At 36.6% G+C, this 15,868-nt stretch overlaps 1 protein-coding gene across 1 annotated transcript; it reads right to left on the minus strand.

The window, feature by feature from the left end:
• Positions 1 to 4,300: 4,300 nt before the first annotated feature.
• Positions 4,301 to 6,979, minus strand: LOC141642964 (uncharacterized). The gene has a single exon (XM_074451965.1). The coding sequence runs from the start codon at positions 6,977 to 6,979 to the stop codon at positions 4,301 to 4,303; it is 2,679 nt and encodes an 892-aa protein (XP_074308066.1).
• Positions 6,980 to 15,868: the final 8,889 nt, after the last annotated feature.

Consider the following 15,868-nt stretch of genomic DNA (forward strand, 5'->3'; position numbering starts at 1 on the left):
GACTCTTCAAAATATTTCCTTACATAATTTTTTTTATTTATGTGCTCTTAGGGCAAACGTTAGCAAAATCGATTAATATATATACACACATAAAATTACTTTATTAGTTAATTAGTTCCTTCAGCGAAAATTCTCTCAATTCCGTAAATTCGTTTTTGTGCACTAAGATGTCATCAACCATGGTGGTCTCTTATGTTCTATTGTTCCTTGCTGTTTTTTTACCAACTGGTATTCACCTCTTTCTCTCCAAAGTATTTCATCATCACTTTCGTATTTTAATGCTTATTTACTTTGTTAATTAACCCTCAAGTAATAATAACGCTAATAATGTGATACGATTGTACGAATAAATGAGTTATTTTATGTCGAAATTATATGATTACAAAAAAACTATAATTATTGTATAAACATACACCTCGACTTATGTTATATAGGCCACTCAATTATAACAAGAATAACTTTGTTGTACAACCGTCTCAACTTATTCGTGTAATTGTTTTCAATAATTTTAGGTTTAACGGAGATGGAGTCGAAAATATCAGGATATGACCTCAAGGAGACGAGCCATTATGCTACTAATCACGTCGCTCACCGGAATTTGATACGTAAGTTTTCTGTTATTTAGCCATATTTTTCAAGACGTGTATATTTGAGTTTGGTGCAAAACAAAATACGTCTGTTATATGTGGCTATTGGAGAGTTGAACCCGAGACGTCCGAGATAATAGCACGCATAATTACCATTCAAGATGAAAACTTTGTCATTATATACAAAGACGCTAAATAATATATGTGCGTCCAATACAAGAGTGCAATATCTATTTTCTTGACGGGTAGAAAGTAAAATTGAACTTAATTATTTATTAAAATATTAGTTTTACTGTCGTCTTAATTAAGAATTTAGATTGTTTTTTAGTTAACTTTAACCTATATTGACCATAATATCAACACTTGATATTTTTTCAGCTAATGTAGCTCCGAAGAGAAGAGTAGACAATCCAGACCGATTTTGGGGAGACATCACCAAGTGCCCGGACTCTGCCATCCAAATTAACCAAGGTCCAGGCGCGCCTCTACCATCCGGCATACCAACCTACACGGTTACAATTACTAATGCATGTGCCTCTGGGTGCGACGTCACTGATATCCATGTCCGATGTGGTTGGTTCACCTCAGCTCGATTAATTGACCCTAAAATTTTCAAGCGTCTCAAGCCCAACGACTGTCTCGTAAATCATGGCAAACCTCTCCGACATGGGCAAGCCATCTCTTTCCAATACGCAGACACAAGAAGTAAGCCGCTCGTTGTTGCCTCCATGAAGTGCTTATAAAAATTCAGTGACAGTAGAGGATCGTCATATTAAATTATAGTCATGTTTGCAATTTTTTTCCGTAATTATTACCATTAATGTGGAACAAGTTAGACTAATTAAAGATTTATTATTATGTCTTCTGATAAAATTTCAATTAAATCAGTCACAAATATACTCCTACCAATTCACACCAAACACACACACATAGGAGCCATAAGCCCATAATACAGTTCAATTAATGAAAACTAGAGTTAATATCTCGGCTACTTACCTTCTTAAGGTTGGAAAACAGTAAATTTATGATAAAATATAAGGGTTTAAGCTCTTATTAAGAGCATAAAGATGATACCTTATAAGCTTGAAAGAAGAAATAACAATTGAAGCACAAATCTTGATTTGTAAAGTGTTGCTGCCATTTTAGGAAAGGTTATTAGTCATGGACTTAGCACTGTTAGCAGTGATATAAGACAATTACGGTTTTGGGTTATTATTTATTAGTTGTTTTCGATGTAGCAAAATATAGTGTATTATTTTAATTGTTTTTTAGTTGAGAAAGATGGAAGAAGACAACTCATTGCATTTCTCTTGGTCGATAAACGCAAAAATCATTTGTGCAACTACAATAATGCAAGTATCTCTCGTACAAACTATAATTAGCGGTTAAAGTCACTTGTGAAAATATTAATAAATGTTTCGGTTAAAAGCTATGAAACTACTAATCCACCATGATTAAATGATGAAGATGAAACAATAAAGATGAAGAAGATGAGAGAATGTAAGAGAGAATAATAGATTGTATTGTATTAATCAAGTGAAAGAATTTATGTGTAATGAATCTTATTACAAATGAATAGAATACATCATGTATATATAGGCTAGGTTGTTACAATTCCTAACCAACTTACTAACAAACTTTTGTAACAACCTTGACGTCGGTTCTAACAACTTTTCAACTAACTATATTCCCATAACCCCCCCCGCTTTAGCGAAACAGGATCCCCGATCCAAGCCATCTAGGAAGTCACCAAGAAAGAAACCTAAGAACATTCGCCATTGGCTTGCTGGAACCATGGGTGAAAAAAAGATGCTACACAAACCAAGCTCGATAAGATCGGACTCATTATATCAGCAAGTTGTTCATTGCTTCGAACATGTGCAGTCTTTAACAATCCTTCCTCCTGCTTGTCACGAACAAAGTGACAGTCCACGTTCAAATGCTTTGTACGTTCGTGGAAAACGGGATGTAAAGCAATGTGCTCTGCTTTCTTTGTGTTGTCACAATATAAAGGAATAGGTAGTGGCACTTGTACTTTGAAGTCTGCTAATAACCTTTCCAACCAAACTATTTACGAGGTAGTATAAGACATGCTGCGGTATTCGGACTCGGCGGTGCTCTTACTCACAAAGTGACACGCTTCTTGGTCTTCCAAGATACTAGACTAGATCCTAAGAATACACAGTAGCCACTAAGAGACCTGCAGCTATATGCACAAGTCGCCCAATCTGCATCTGAGTATGCTTTTAGAAGAGGAGTTGTTGATGATGAATAAAACAATCCAGTGTTGACTGTGCCCTTCAAATATCGATGACATGAACAATTGCTTGGTAATGCTCATCCCTTGGCTCCTTTACAAATTGGCTAAGATGTTGTACGCTATATGAAACATCAGGCCTAGTCATGTTAAGATATAACAGTCTTCCTATTAACCGTCTGTATGGCTCAGGATCCTGCAAAATTGTACCCTTGACAGTAGATAACTTTAACCCTTCGCATAGGAAAGGCTACTTTGGTTTGCAATCTTCCGATCTGCATCTTTTATTATATCCAGTATGTATTTCCTCTGATTAACCATGATTCCTGATGAATTTCTGGCAACCTCTAGACCTAGGAAATACCTCATACTTCCTAAATCCTTTATAGTGAACTTGTCATGTAAACTTGCTTTCAAGGAAATGATCTCATTCGATCACACCGATCATAAGAACATCATCTACATAAACTAAGACAAAGAAAAAATTTCTGTGTGACTCGGTCCTTGTGAATAGGGAGTAATCTTGTCTTGACTGAGTAAAGCCTATACTTTTTAGAAATTTAGTTAACTCTAGATTCCATTGGCGTGAAGCCTGCTTAAGATCATAGAGTGACCTCTTTAGTCTACAGACTTGACCTTTCTTGGCCTTAGAATATTCTTGTGGAGGCAACATATAAACCTCTTCATCCAAAAAACCATGTAGAAAAGCATTGTTTATATCTAATTGGTGTAAAGGCCAATGTTTCATAGCTGCTATTGCCATAAATACTCTAACTGTAGCAAATTTAGCAACAGGGCTAAAAGTATGCTTATAGTCTTTATTTTTAATTTGATTATAACCTTTTGCTACTAATCTTGCTTTCAATCTTTCGACAGAACCATCTGGTTTATACTTTACCTTATATACCCACTTACTGCCTATAGCTTTTTTACTTGGGGGTAATAAGGAGGTAAGCTCCCAGGTGTCATTACTTTCTAAGGCTTGGAGCTCAGCATTCATAGCTTCAATCCAATGGGGATCAGAAATAGCCTGCTTATAAGAGCTTGGTTCAAGTTGTTCAACTACATTGCACAAAGACAATAGATATTCTTTCCCTAGCATATTCAATTCATTAAGAACCTGAACATGTAAGGCTTTTGCTTTAGGCAATTTAACCTCATAACCACTCAATAAAACAGATGGCTTTCTGATTCTATCAGATCTTCTACTGATATTATCACCAGATGTCCTAATCTCTATCTGGTTATTGTGTACAGATGAAACAAGCACACCCCTTTGTTCTTCTCGGGTGTGGGTACTGTACAGTTTCGCAAATCGTAACATTTTCATTTGTTGTTGAAGAACCCTCTTGAGGGGTGTTAATATTAATAATGAAGTATCACTGTTATTTGTCTGAGACTCAATAGAGTCTGCTCTGTAGTTATCTTGACAAAGCAGGTATAATCACCGAGTCAGTCAATAATTCGATGAAATAGCATCTGTTACTAGAGGCAAAACAGTGTGCTGTGTTGTTTTGTGAAATGGGAAAACATCTTCCTGAAACACAACATCTCTATTAGTAAAAATTACTTTTTGCTCTAAATCATAAAGTTTATATCCTTTTTGTCCATAAGGATATCCAAGAAATAAACACCTCCTTGCTCGAGGTGCAAATTTATCCCTATGAGTAGAGGGCATAGTTGCATAACATTGGCAACCAAAGACACGTAATTCATCATAAGTAGGAATTTTCTGAAATAACAACTCATGAGGTGATCTCCAATTAAGTAAAGAGGCGGGCATTTTATTAATGAGATAGGTTGCAGTAAGCAAACACTCTCCCCAGAATTTTTGAGGCACATTAGACTGAATTTTAAGAGCTCTTGCAGTATCTAGCAAATGTCTATGCTTACGCTCAACCCTACCATTTTGTTGGGGTCTACCTGCTATGCTACGTTGATGAATAATTCCTTTGTCCTTAAAAAATTGAGAACACTGAGTCTGGAAAAACTCAGTTCCATTATCAGATCTTATGATTTTGATCTGCTTATGGAACTGTGTTTCTACATAAGCAACAAACTGCTTAACCAAACCAGGAACTTGTGCTTTATTCTGTATTAGGAATGTCCATGTATTTCTGGAATTGTCATCAAGTATAGTTAAAAAAGAAGTTGCACCAGTAAGTGAGGGAACTTTATAAGGCCCCCATACATCCAAATGAATCAAATCAAACAATTGTTTAGCATGAGAAGAGCTCCTTGGAAAAGGTAGCTTATGATGCTTTGCCATTACACATATATCACAAAAGAAAGGTTTAGCATTCTTATTACAACCAGGCATGTGATGCATTTTATTAAAACTAGTATGACCAACTCTTGAATGAAAAAGAAAGCCATCTAGAGATCTAGCTGCATTACAGAGGCCAGTACTACAATGACTGTAAGAACACAAACTAAAAACAGATGGTGAAACCACTTGCTTAGTGGCCTTGATCTGGCTAGTGTCCAACTTGTACAGGTCACCTTGTCTCCTAGCAATAGCAATAAGCCTTTTACTGGAAAGGTCCTGGAATAGGCAATTGTATTTCCCAAAGGAAACATCTAAATTAGTAGATGAGACCAATTTACCAACTGATAAAAGATTATGTTGGAAATCAGGAATGTAAAAGACATTATACAGAATTAAACCATCTGCTAGAAAAACTTGTCCAGTCTGATATACTGTTTTAACTGTACCATCAGGTAACCCAACCAAGACAGGTCGTTTTAATTTCTGAACATGCTGTAAAAGACCTAAATTAGAGGTCATGTGGTCAGATGCACCAGTGTCCACAATCCATATTGAATTAATAAAAGTAGAACTAACAGTATATGCAAAAGAGGAAAACTGACCTGCAAAATTAACAGAAGATTTAAGAATAGAACCAGAAGAGGTAGATGGACCAGATGCATCAGAAATAGCCATTAATACACTCTGTGTAACAGAATTGATGATACCCTGGATCACATCAGAATTAAAACCGGTCTGCAGCTGATCTGCTACAGGCTGTGAAGACTGTGGTTCATATGGCTGGTGAACATCATGTAGAGGAGTGGCCATCTCATACTGAGAATCTTGATCAGTATCAGACACCATAGTATCCACATTATTAGCAGTTGGCCTAGGGTGCATAGTAGAACTTTTTCCTGTAACTTTCCCCTTACCCTTTCTTGCAAGATAGGCTTTATACTTGTAACAATGGTCTTGAATGTGACCCTTAACCTTGCAGAAAGAACAAGTCTTCAACTTATAACAATCCTCAATAACATGACCATCCCTATTGCAATGAGTACAATGCTTGAAACCCTCCTCATAATCAGTATCCTTCTGTCTTTTCCCTTGACCTTGACTATCAGGACCAGAAAAATTGTTCTTTCTTTTAGAAGCATAAGCAGTAGAGGCAGTGAGAATGTCCCCAGTTGAGTCATTAATATGCTTCTGTTTTTCTATCTTTTGCAATAAAGATAGAGCCTTGTTGATGGGAGGTAAGGGTTCCATAGAAAGAAGGGTGGTTTGAACATGTTCATAGCCAGCATTCAACCCCATTAAAAGCTGTATCAACTTAGAATGAGCCTCCCTATCCAACAGACGCTTAAGAAGCTGACAGGAGCATTTAGACATGACACCACAGGTACATTGAGGAATGGGGTCAAGATTATCAACAGTCTCCCAAAGACACTTGAGTCTACTGTAATAATAAATCAAGGAAGAGTTTTCTTGACTGACATTACTTAGATCTTTTCTTAACTCATAAAGTTCAAGAGCATTCAACTGTCCATACCTCTCAACAATCTCAGACCAAAGAGCCTTGGAAGAGGATGCATACTGCAAATTCTCACGCAAATTCTTCTCCAAGGAATTGAGAATCCAACGCAAGACAAGAAGATCAACACGCACCCACTGGTTGTATTTTTTATCAGTCTTCGGAGGAGCAACAACTTCACCAGTGATAAAGCCAGTCTTGTTCTTGGAAAAAAGAGATTGAATCACATCACGCTGCCATTGAATGAAGTTTGTACCGTCAAACAACTGAGCAGTCAGCTGTAAGTTAGGCTGATCAGTGGGAGACAAAAAGAGTGGATCATCAAGCATGGAATAATAGCTTGATTCAGGCATTTTTGTAAGGAAAAATTGAAGATTTGAAAGAATTCTTCAACAATCTGAAATGAAGTTTTGATGAATAACACCAAAAATCAAGAACAAAGATCTTTGTTTTAACTGAAGAACAAAAGAATTAAAGAAAAGCGGAAGCAAAAAAGATCAGAATTGATGATTTTGGACCGAATTTAGACTGATACCATATGAAACTACTAATCCACCATGATTAAATGATGAAGATGAAACAATAAAGATGAAGAAGATGAGAGAATGTAAGAGAGAATAATAGATTGTATTGTATTAATCAAGTGAAAGAATTTCTGTGTAATGAATCTTATTACAAATGAATAGAATACATCATGTATATATAGGCTAGGTTGTTACAATTCCTAACCAACTTACTAACAAACTTTTGTAACAACCTTGATGTCGGTTCTAACAACTTTTCAACTAACTATATTCCCATAAAAGCACTCCGTAGCCCCTTATTTATTAGCCAAATATACTTTGTTAGTGCAAGACTGCACTTGTCAAGGCTACCTAAAAAGGGTGGTTAAATCCTCTAATTATTTCATAATGTGCTAAGACAATGACCTAGGTAGCATAGATATGGACATGAATATCGAACAAGTGACATTTCAAAAGGCATAACCCCCACCTTCCGATAATTCGATCCCTTACCAACAAATTTCCACAAATGAGTCTCATCACTTTGAGCACTAATACTAACACCACCACTAAGGTCCTGTTCTTTTCAGCTGAGTAAAGCTGAACTGAACTTATTAGGGCTGAAGTGAGCTGAACTGAACTTATTAGGGCTGAACTGAGTTGAACTGAAATGAGCTGAATGGCTGAACTGAAATTGAGAGAGCTGTTGAAATGAATTGACTTGACTTAATTATTAATTAAAAACGTTTAAGTATATTATGAAATATATAATCTATTAGTTATCATAATATTTTTCGATTTCACAATAATTTGAGTAATAAAAAAAATATACAATACATTATAGAATAAGAAGGTCTCACATTGTGAGACGGTCCATTTTTATTTACAAATTATTCATGTAATATGGCGAGCTTGTGGCTATGAGTATATTAGCACAGATGATGATGATTGATGCGACCATGTAATTGCACAAATGGAAGAAGATAATTCGCAAAACTAAATTATTTTATTTTTGTTGAATGAGTTTGGTTTGTATTAACTATTAGATAATTGCAATATTATTTAGTTTGACTTCCGAAACTTGATATATTTTTACGTTCTTTTTCACATACAACAACAAAAATAATTGCAAATAATAATAATAATTGCAAATAATAATAATAATAATAATAATAACTCTATTAATATTAATATTTAATTATATATTAATGATAAGGTCAAGTCGAGCTGAACTTAATAGAGTTGAATTTAAGAGAGCTGGAGTGAGCTGGGCTGAATTGAAATGAGCTGAGCTAAACTAGCCGAAGGGGGCTGAAATTAAGCCAAAAAGAACAGGGCCTAAAATCCATAATTATACACACACTAACACACATAACCTAACAAATTAAATGTCGAATGAAGTCATGAACACAACACATTATACCAACTAACTGTCAAATGAATTATACAAATTATAACAATTCGCTATTTTCATAAATAACACACATTAGTTCACAAAATCTCATTATAGACGGCACATATTTGTTTATAACTAAAGACTAGATTTAATGCCCGTGCGATGCACGGGCCACTTGTAATATATGTTGATTAACTACGTGTCCTAATGCATTTCACAAATTCTTATGAGAGGCGGTCTCTCATTAATTCTAGTGAGAGACCTCTCTCATCATAATAGGTAATTACTATTTTTGTTTCATTTTTATCTTTATCTTTTTAATTAGTTTTTAGTTATTTATTGGTTATCTCTCAATAATATAGTGAGAGAAGGTCTATATAATATCGCGCTTAAAAGTTGATCATTAATGTAGTAATTAGTAAAGTATAAACATTAACTCATACATTGTAAACCTGTAAAATGGTAAATATTCAGTCCATTTAAAACCCTAGCTCATAGAAGATGAACTATATAATATCGCTTAAAAGTTGATCACAAAAGTTCGCCTCTTCATTATTGTTTGACCTTTATTTAATATTATTTTTTTAAAACGTAGTTAAACTTATTGACACAATACAAATCCTATTAGTGTACCGTTATAAGTTTGCAACGGGTCAAGTACTATCTATATGAGTAGATAAAGATAAAACAAATTGCTACTCTTTAGGCACTTTGTTTTTATCTTTTCTACCCCACATGGATAGTATTTTACAAGTCACAAGCTTACGACGGATATGCCTATCATAAATGAGAATTTGTGCATTTTTATAGTACTCCGTAGTTTGTAAGTTTGGCATTAATGAGTCTTATTGTCCTTGTATGAATTCCTCTCATTTATTTTAAAGCAACGTATAATAAATGGAGTTCTCTATCCAACTGAGTTAATATTGGAATCGTTTTTACTTTAAAATAAAAATAAAATTGTATAATATATATGAAAATCTCGACTTTAATTTTAATGAGAGTTTTAGTAGCTTGCGATTGATAGACTATTTGTAATTGTTCAAAATAAACCTCGATGTATATTATATTATAAGATTAAAACAGATGAGTGTCAAAGACATTTTTAAAAGCGGTAGTGTTGAAAATCGTCTTTTTTTTCCCATATTTATCCTTCAATCCGTCTTAACCGTTGTCTGGAAAGTGCCATTGCACTAAATAACTCATTAATTACCAAACTGTCCCAAGTATGATCATAATAAGCATATAAAGAGAATTAGTCGACTACAATTATATTCAAGTATGATCATTGAACCGATCTGACATTATTTGCTTTGTAACAATTCTGACCATATTAGTCTCGTATCCTAATTATATCTGGTTTAGCGATTGGTTTGTGGTTGCGTAACCCGTCATGTACGTCATCTTGTTTTTAATATCATGTACCAAAAAAAAAAAAAACTTGTTTTAAATATCGCTCAAAAGTTAAGAACTCAAGATCAAGAGAATAATGTCACACTACTAAGAGTATGTATAATATTGTATTTTGGAGGTTTGACTATTTGGAAAAACAATACTCCGTATTATTTATAAATAATTTAGATTATTACCTTCACATCTTTACGCTTTTCAGAAAAGTCGACTTAAGTCTCGATTGGTACCGCTTTATTGTTTCGTTGATGCCCTGCACATGGAGTAAAGCCATAGATTAAGTTTCATCAAATTAAAATTATAAGGAAATAAATAAATAAATTAACATTGAACATGATGAAACTAATATGAAGTAAAATACATGGTATTTTTAATCTAATGCAATAGGAAAACAAGTACATTGGGTGTATACATGCTAACCAAAAACAATAACTAAAGCCAAAAACGAAACCAAAGGAAAACCGATGAAGTGAGAGCCACAGTTTACACCTGCATAAAGGTTATATAGAGTTGGCATAAAATAAATAAAATATTACTCTATAATACAAAATTCACTTACGTCATTTACAATGTTACCTTTGTCATTTCTTCATCCCTTACCCAATCATTTTTTTTCTCTTATCTTCCCTAATCTCTCCTCACCGCTAAATCACCAACACCCACCTTCTTTCACCACCACGGTCACTCCACTCGCCGACAGCCCATACTCCGGCCGATCTCGGCCACCCACCCTCTGCACCGCACTCCCCTCCCCTTGCAACTTCGGGCACTCCCCTCCCCTCCCCGCAACCCCCCTCCACTTGCCTTATCCCAGCCCTAGCACCAGTCGACCACCGACATCCCATGTTCCTGCGACCACCGTCGCCCCCATCTCCAGTTGACAACCGACCGTCATAGTCCCCTAGAATCGCCCCCTTCCCTGCATTCCCCCTCCCCTGCACTCCCCATCCCTGCTCCGACCACCATATCCTCCCTGATCCGACCACTGTCTTCCGCCAGCAACCCAGTTGAAGAACTTGAAGATTATTACCCTAATTATTGAAGAACTTGAAAATTATAAACCTTGATTATGATTCAAAATAATTAATAAACAAGTGTTTAATAATTGCTAAACAAAATAGTAATTGCTTCACTACTAGAAGAATTTGAAGAATTGTAATGTATTGTTAAGTTTATAGAACAATTTAGTTTTAATTTTAGGGAAAAAGTATATACTAAAAACCTAATTTGTTTAGATTTAGAAAAAGGGTATAGCATGGAAACTTTGTGAAAAAATGTATGTGAAAAAAGTAAAGTACGTATCTGAAAAAGCAACACCCTAAAATTATAGCATCATTAGAATTATACTCCACCAAATTTGCGTGGGTGTATCTTTAATTCTAATTAATTACATTAACAACTTTATGATAGAATTTTATTAGTTGTCTATAATTTTATGATAAAATTTTGTTAGCTTAGTATTATCTCCAAATATATTTTTATCTATAAGTATTTTAGGTAGTTTTAAAAGGTTGGAGTCTCTCACGTCGCTCGGAAAAAGCTTCCTTTATTAATATAGATAGATAGATAGATGGGTCAAATACAATACCACATTCCAGATAGGATAAGTAACAAGTAGGGTGGTGAGGGCCAAAAATGTCACCACTTTCAAGCTATTTGACCCGTTTTTAGCTATAAACGGATATCCGTCTATAGCAAGACTAGCTGACATTAGTTATCATCCTACCACCACACGAGATAACAATTTACAAAGACCACCTCAAATTACACTACCGGCCACCACTGTCAAATTACAATTAATTGAATCAAAATCAAGTTTCAGTTTCATTATACCAAGACTACTAACAATTATAATTGAAATAAAAAACCGTAACAATCAAAAGTAAACCCTAGATACTATACTTGCAATTAATTGGTCGATGTGAGCGGCGGAGTGGCCGTCCACAAGCTTGGTGGAGGGTGGGGGGGAGGCCGCCGTCGGTGTGGTTGTTGGTTTACGGTCTAATTTTGCCACTTCAGTTTTTCTTTCTTTCTATAAAATTTTGCTATGCACCGTTAGTACTTGACCCGATTCAACAGGACCCGAAAAATTAACAACCTGATATCAATATGACCAAACTCAGGTGGGACCCGACATCCGACACGATCTGATGATTAGTAACTCGAACTTAAACTCGACCCAATTAGATAAATGACCCGATAATTTTTTTTTTTTTTTGGTGACGAGGGAACCCGCGGCGGTTAGAAAAAGTGGAGCAAAATATTACCGTAAATAATATTATAACAAAATACAAAAATATATATGACATAAATAAAAGAACAATAATATAAAATAGAGTAGAGAAGAAAGATGTAGCCTGGGTCGAATCGCGCTAGGCGCTTTTCTAAAAGAGATAACGCCTCCACTGCACTGGTTACCAAATAGTGCGTTCCTCTCCCAAGATACGACAACCCGTTAGACTCTCCCAAGATACGACAACCCGTTAGACTCCTCGGTAGCAGCAAGAGGAGCCCCTGAACCGATGACTGCCCAATGCTCAATAATATTTGTATATAAAATAACTTTCACAAATATAGTTATATATGATAAAATATTTACTTTTAGTTGATCATAGACTAATTCATTTTCATACTGCCTCGTCCAACACACTCATCAACTAAAGCCTCTTATAAACACTTTCTTACTACCTGACCAAAAGGCTTAACGTACCAATATATGGTAAATCACCCACTTAATGAGCTTAATGGGGGCTATTAAAATAGACATTGATAATGTTCACACTAATCATTTTTTTTTTTTTTTTGGTGCTAATGAGGGGATAATCCCCGATAATTAAACGTTTGCTATTACACGGGGAATAGCAACCCCAAATATATCCTCCCGTAGGATAGGACGAAGCTCAGCTAAAGGTACATCTAGATAGATAGGGATATTACTTGCATTCACACCCTTATTTGCTAACAAGTCGGCTGCTCTGTTCGCTTCACGATATGTGTGCTCCACCTTCACTAACCAAGAGTTGTCCCGGATTAAAGCCTGACATTCTTGGACGATAAATTTCAAATTGTTGCTTAGCAACTGATTTTCTTTTATGAAACCAACACAAGGGGAGTTATCCATATGAATGATAAGTCGTTGTATACCCAATATCTTTGCCCTTTTCAACCCGGCTTGGAGAGCTAGCAGCTCGGCTTTCATTGACGTGCATATCCCACATGAGAAGTAGAGCGCATTTATGAAATTACCTGTCTCATCTCGGAATATTCCTCCACCTCCAGCTGGCCCAGGGTTACCTTTCGAGGCGCCATCAGTGTTAAGAAGGACCCAATTATGAGGAGGGGGCAACCATCGAACAAAAATCTCCGTGTTGGTAATTCGCTGTTGTGGAATGAAAAGATCATAACGGTCAAAAGCGGACTTACTTGCTTCGAATTGCTGATATAAGAAATTTCGAGGTTGAGCTGGGTTCTCGTTCTCATGCCCAAAAACCACATTGTTGCGCCATCTCCAAATCCACCAACAAGTGATTGCAAACATCATCGGCCAATTTGGTTCATTCGTTACAACCTCATTACTTGCACATTTTGTTAACCAATCAATAAAGGGAGAATTGTAAAAGTAAGTATTGGAGGAGTCTATACCAACAAGACTCCAAATTTGTTTGGTGACGGGACACGATCGAAGGAGATGTTCCGTCGTTTCTTCATTTCCTTCACACCGCGGACAGCGAGGGTCGTCTCCCATATTTCTGATAACTCTGTTGACATTCACCATAATTCTTCCATGGGCAGCTAACCAAATGAACATACGAATCCTTTGCTGAACCGGGATTCTCCAAATCGTTCTCCAAGTTATAGGCTCAGGTTCGATTGAAGTGTCCTGTCCTCGAAGAAAGCCTAGGGCCGACTTCAGAGAGAACTTTCCCGACGAAGTTCCAATCCAGTACAAAGAATCCTCGAGGTCTGGGTCTTCGAAAAGCGATATGGAAGCAATTTTTTGTAGGATTTCTTGCGGTAAAAAATTAGCGAAACAATCTCAATTCCAACCCGAACTTCCACTCCACATCTCGCTAACCGTGTGCCCCAAAATAGCGTCGGGAATAGGGGCTAATGCATGATCGCTTGGGCAAATACCGTCAACCCAGGCGTGATCCCAGAAGAGAGTCCTTCTTCCGTTTCCTACTACCGTTGCTGTTCCTCGGACAATAGTTCTAGCTTGCGCCGAAATTCCTGCCCAAACATTGGACATATTTCTTTTGGCTTGAAAAATATCAATGTCGCACCTATTACTACAATACTTGGCGCGTAAAACTCTTGACCATAGACTATTTGGTTCCGCCAAGACTCTCCATCCCAATTTGGTTAGGAAGGCCGCGTTTGATTGTCTAGCAGACGGTATTCCCAATCCTCCAATAGACTTAGGTTTTTGTACTTGTTCCCAAGAAATGAGATGGATAGGTTTCTTTGATTCATCGCCTCCCCATAAAAATCTTCTTGCTTTCCTATCAATTGAGTCACATACAGTTCTGGGAATTTTAGCCGTCTGCATGCTATAATTCGCAATTGTTGTGAGAGTGGATTGAACTAGAGTTGTTCTCCCTGCAAGAGATAATCTCTTTGTGGACCAACCTGACAATCTCTTGTTAATTTTTTCCTCTAGATGGCTAAATGTCTGGCGGGTGACTCGACCGTTAATTGTAGGCATACCAAGATATGTCCCCAAATCGTCTGTTTCTTCAAATTCCAGCGCTGAACATACCGTATCTCTATTTAATTGGTCCGTATTTTTCGAGAAAAAAATACGGGATTTGGCATTGCTTATTTTTTCTCCTGAGGCCGAACAAAAGGTGTCAATAACGCGCTTGATAACCAAAGCTTGTTCTTCCGTTGCTTCACCAAAAAGGACCATATCGTCTGCGAAGAAAAGGTTTGTTATTTGGGGGCCATTTCGGCAGACTATAATAGGCTTCCAATTGTTCCTCCGAACTTCTTGATCAATAGCCTGCTGCAATTTTTCCAGACACATGACAAACAAGTATGATGATAACGGATCACCTTGACGCACTCCTCTAGACGGTATAAATTGCTCCGTTGGTTCTCCATTCCATAGAATTTGCATTCTAGCTGAGGTTACACACTCCATTACAACGTCAATAATTAGTCTCGGGAAACCCATGTCGCTTAGAGTGTCGTAGATGAAGCTCCATTTAAGCCGATCATAGGCTTTTTCGAGATCGATTTTGATAGCCATTATTCCTTTCGTACCTGTTTTCTTTCTCATGGAGTGGATAACTTCTTGGAAAACAACAATATTATCGGTTATTTGTCTTCCTGGAACGAACCCACTTTGGGTCTCGGATATAAGATGAGGTAGCACCTTTTTGATACGATTTGCGAGGATTTTGCTTATTATTTTATAAGCCACGTTGCACAACCCTATGGGTCGAAATTGTGTAATGGATTCGGGAGTGTCAACTTTCGGGATAAGAACAAGGTACGTGTCATTTAGCCCAATCGGCATGCCTTTACCCTCGAGAGCCTTTATCACCATTTCGCAAAGAGATTTTTCAATTAAAGGCCAATGCTTCTGGTAGAATAAAGCTTGAAATCCGTCGGGTCCTGGAGCTTTCAAAGATCCCATATTACTGATTACCCGCTCCACTTCAGCAATGTTATATGGTCTAGTCAACCACTCCCAGTCTTTGTTGTTAAACTCTTGGAAAAGATCCCAAGGGAGATCGTTATTAAATCCCGAGTTGCCATCATCTGTGAAAAGCTTCTTGTAGTAATCGATGACAATTTTTTTTACGACATTTGGGTCATTCTGCCATTCTCCTGCATCGTCCTTGAGAGAGTTAATTTTATTTCTCCATCTTCTAACCAAGGTACTAACATGAAAGTATGAGGTATTTCGGTCTCCATCTTTGATAAAA

Source organism: Silene latifolia, chromosome 1, assembly GCF_048544455.1.
Source record: "Silene latifolia isolate original U9 population chromosome 1, ASM4854445v1, whole genome shotgun sequence".
In the NCBI taxonomy this organism is placed as follows: Eukaryota; Viridiplantae; Streptophyta; class Magnoliopsida; order Caryophyllales; family Caryophyllaceae; genus Silene; species Silene latifolia.

What these genes read in the sequence shown, in the direction of transcription:
- LOC141642964 (XM_074451965.1), bottom strand. Translation starts at nt 6,979, where the DNA reads ATGCCTGAATCAAGCTATTATTCCATGCTTGATGATCCACTCTTTTTG.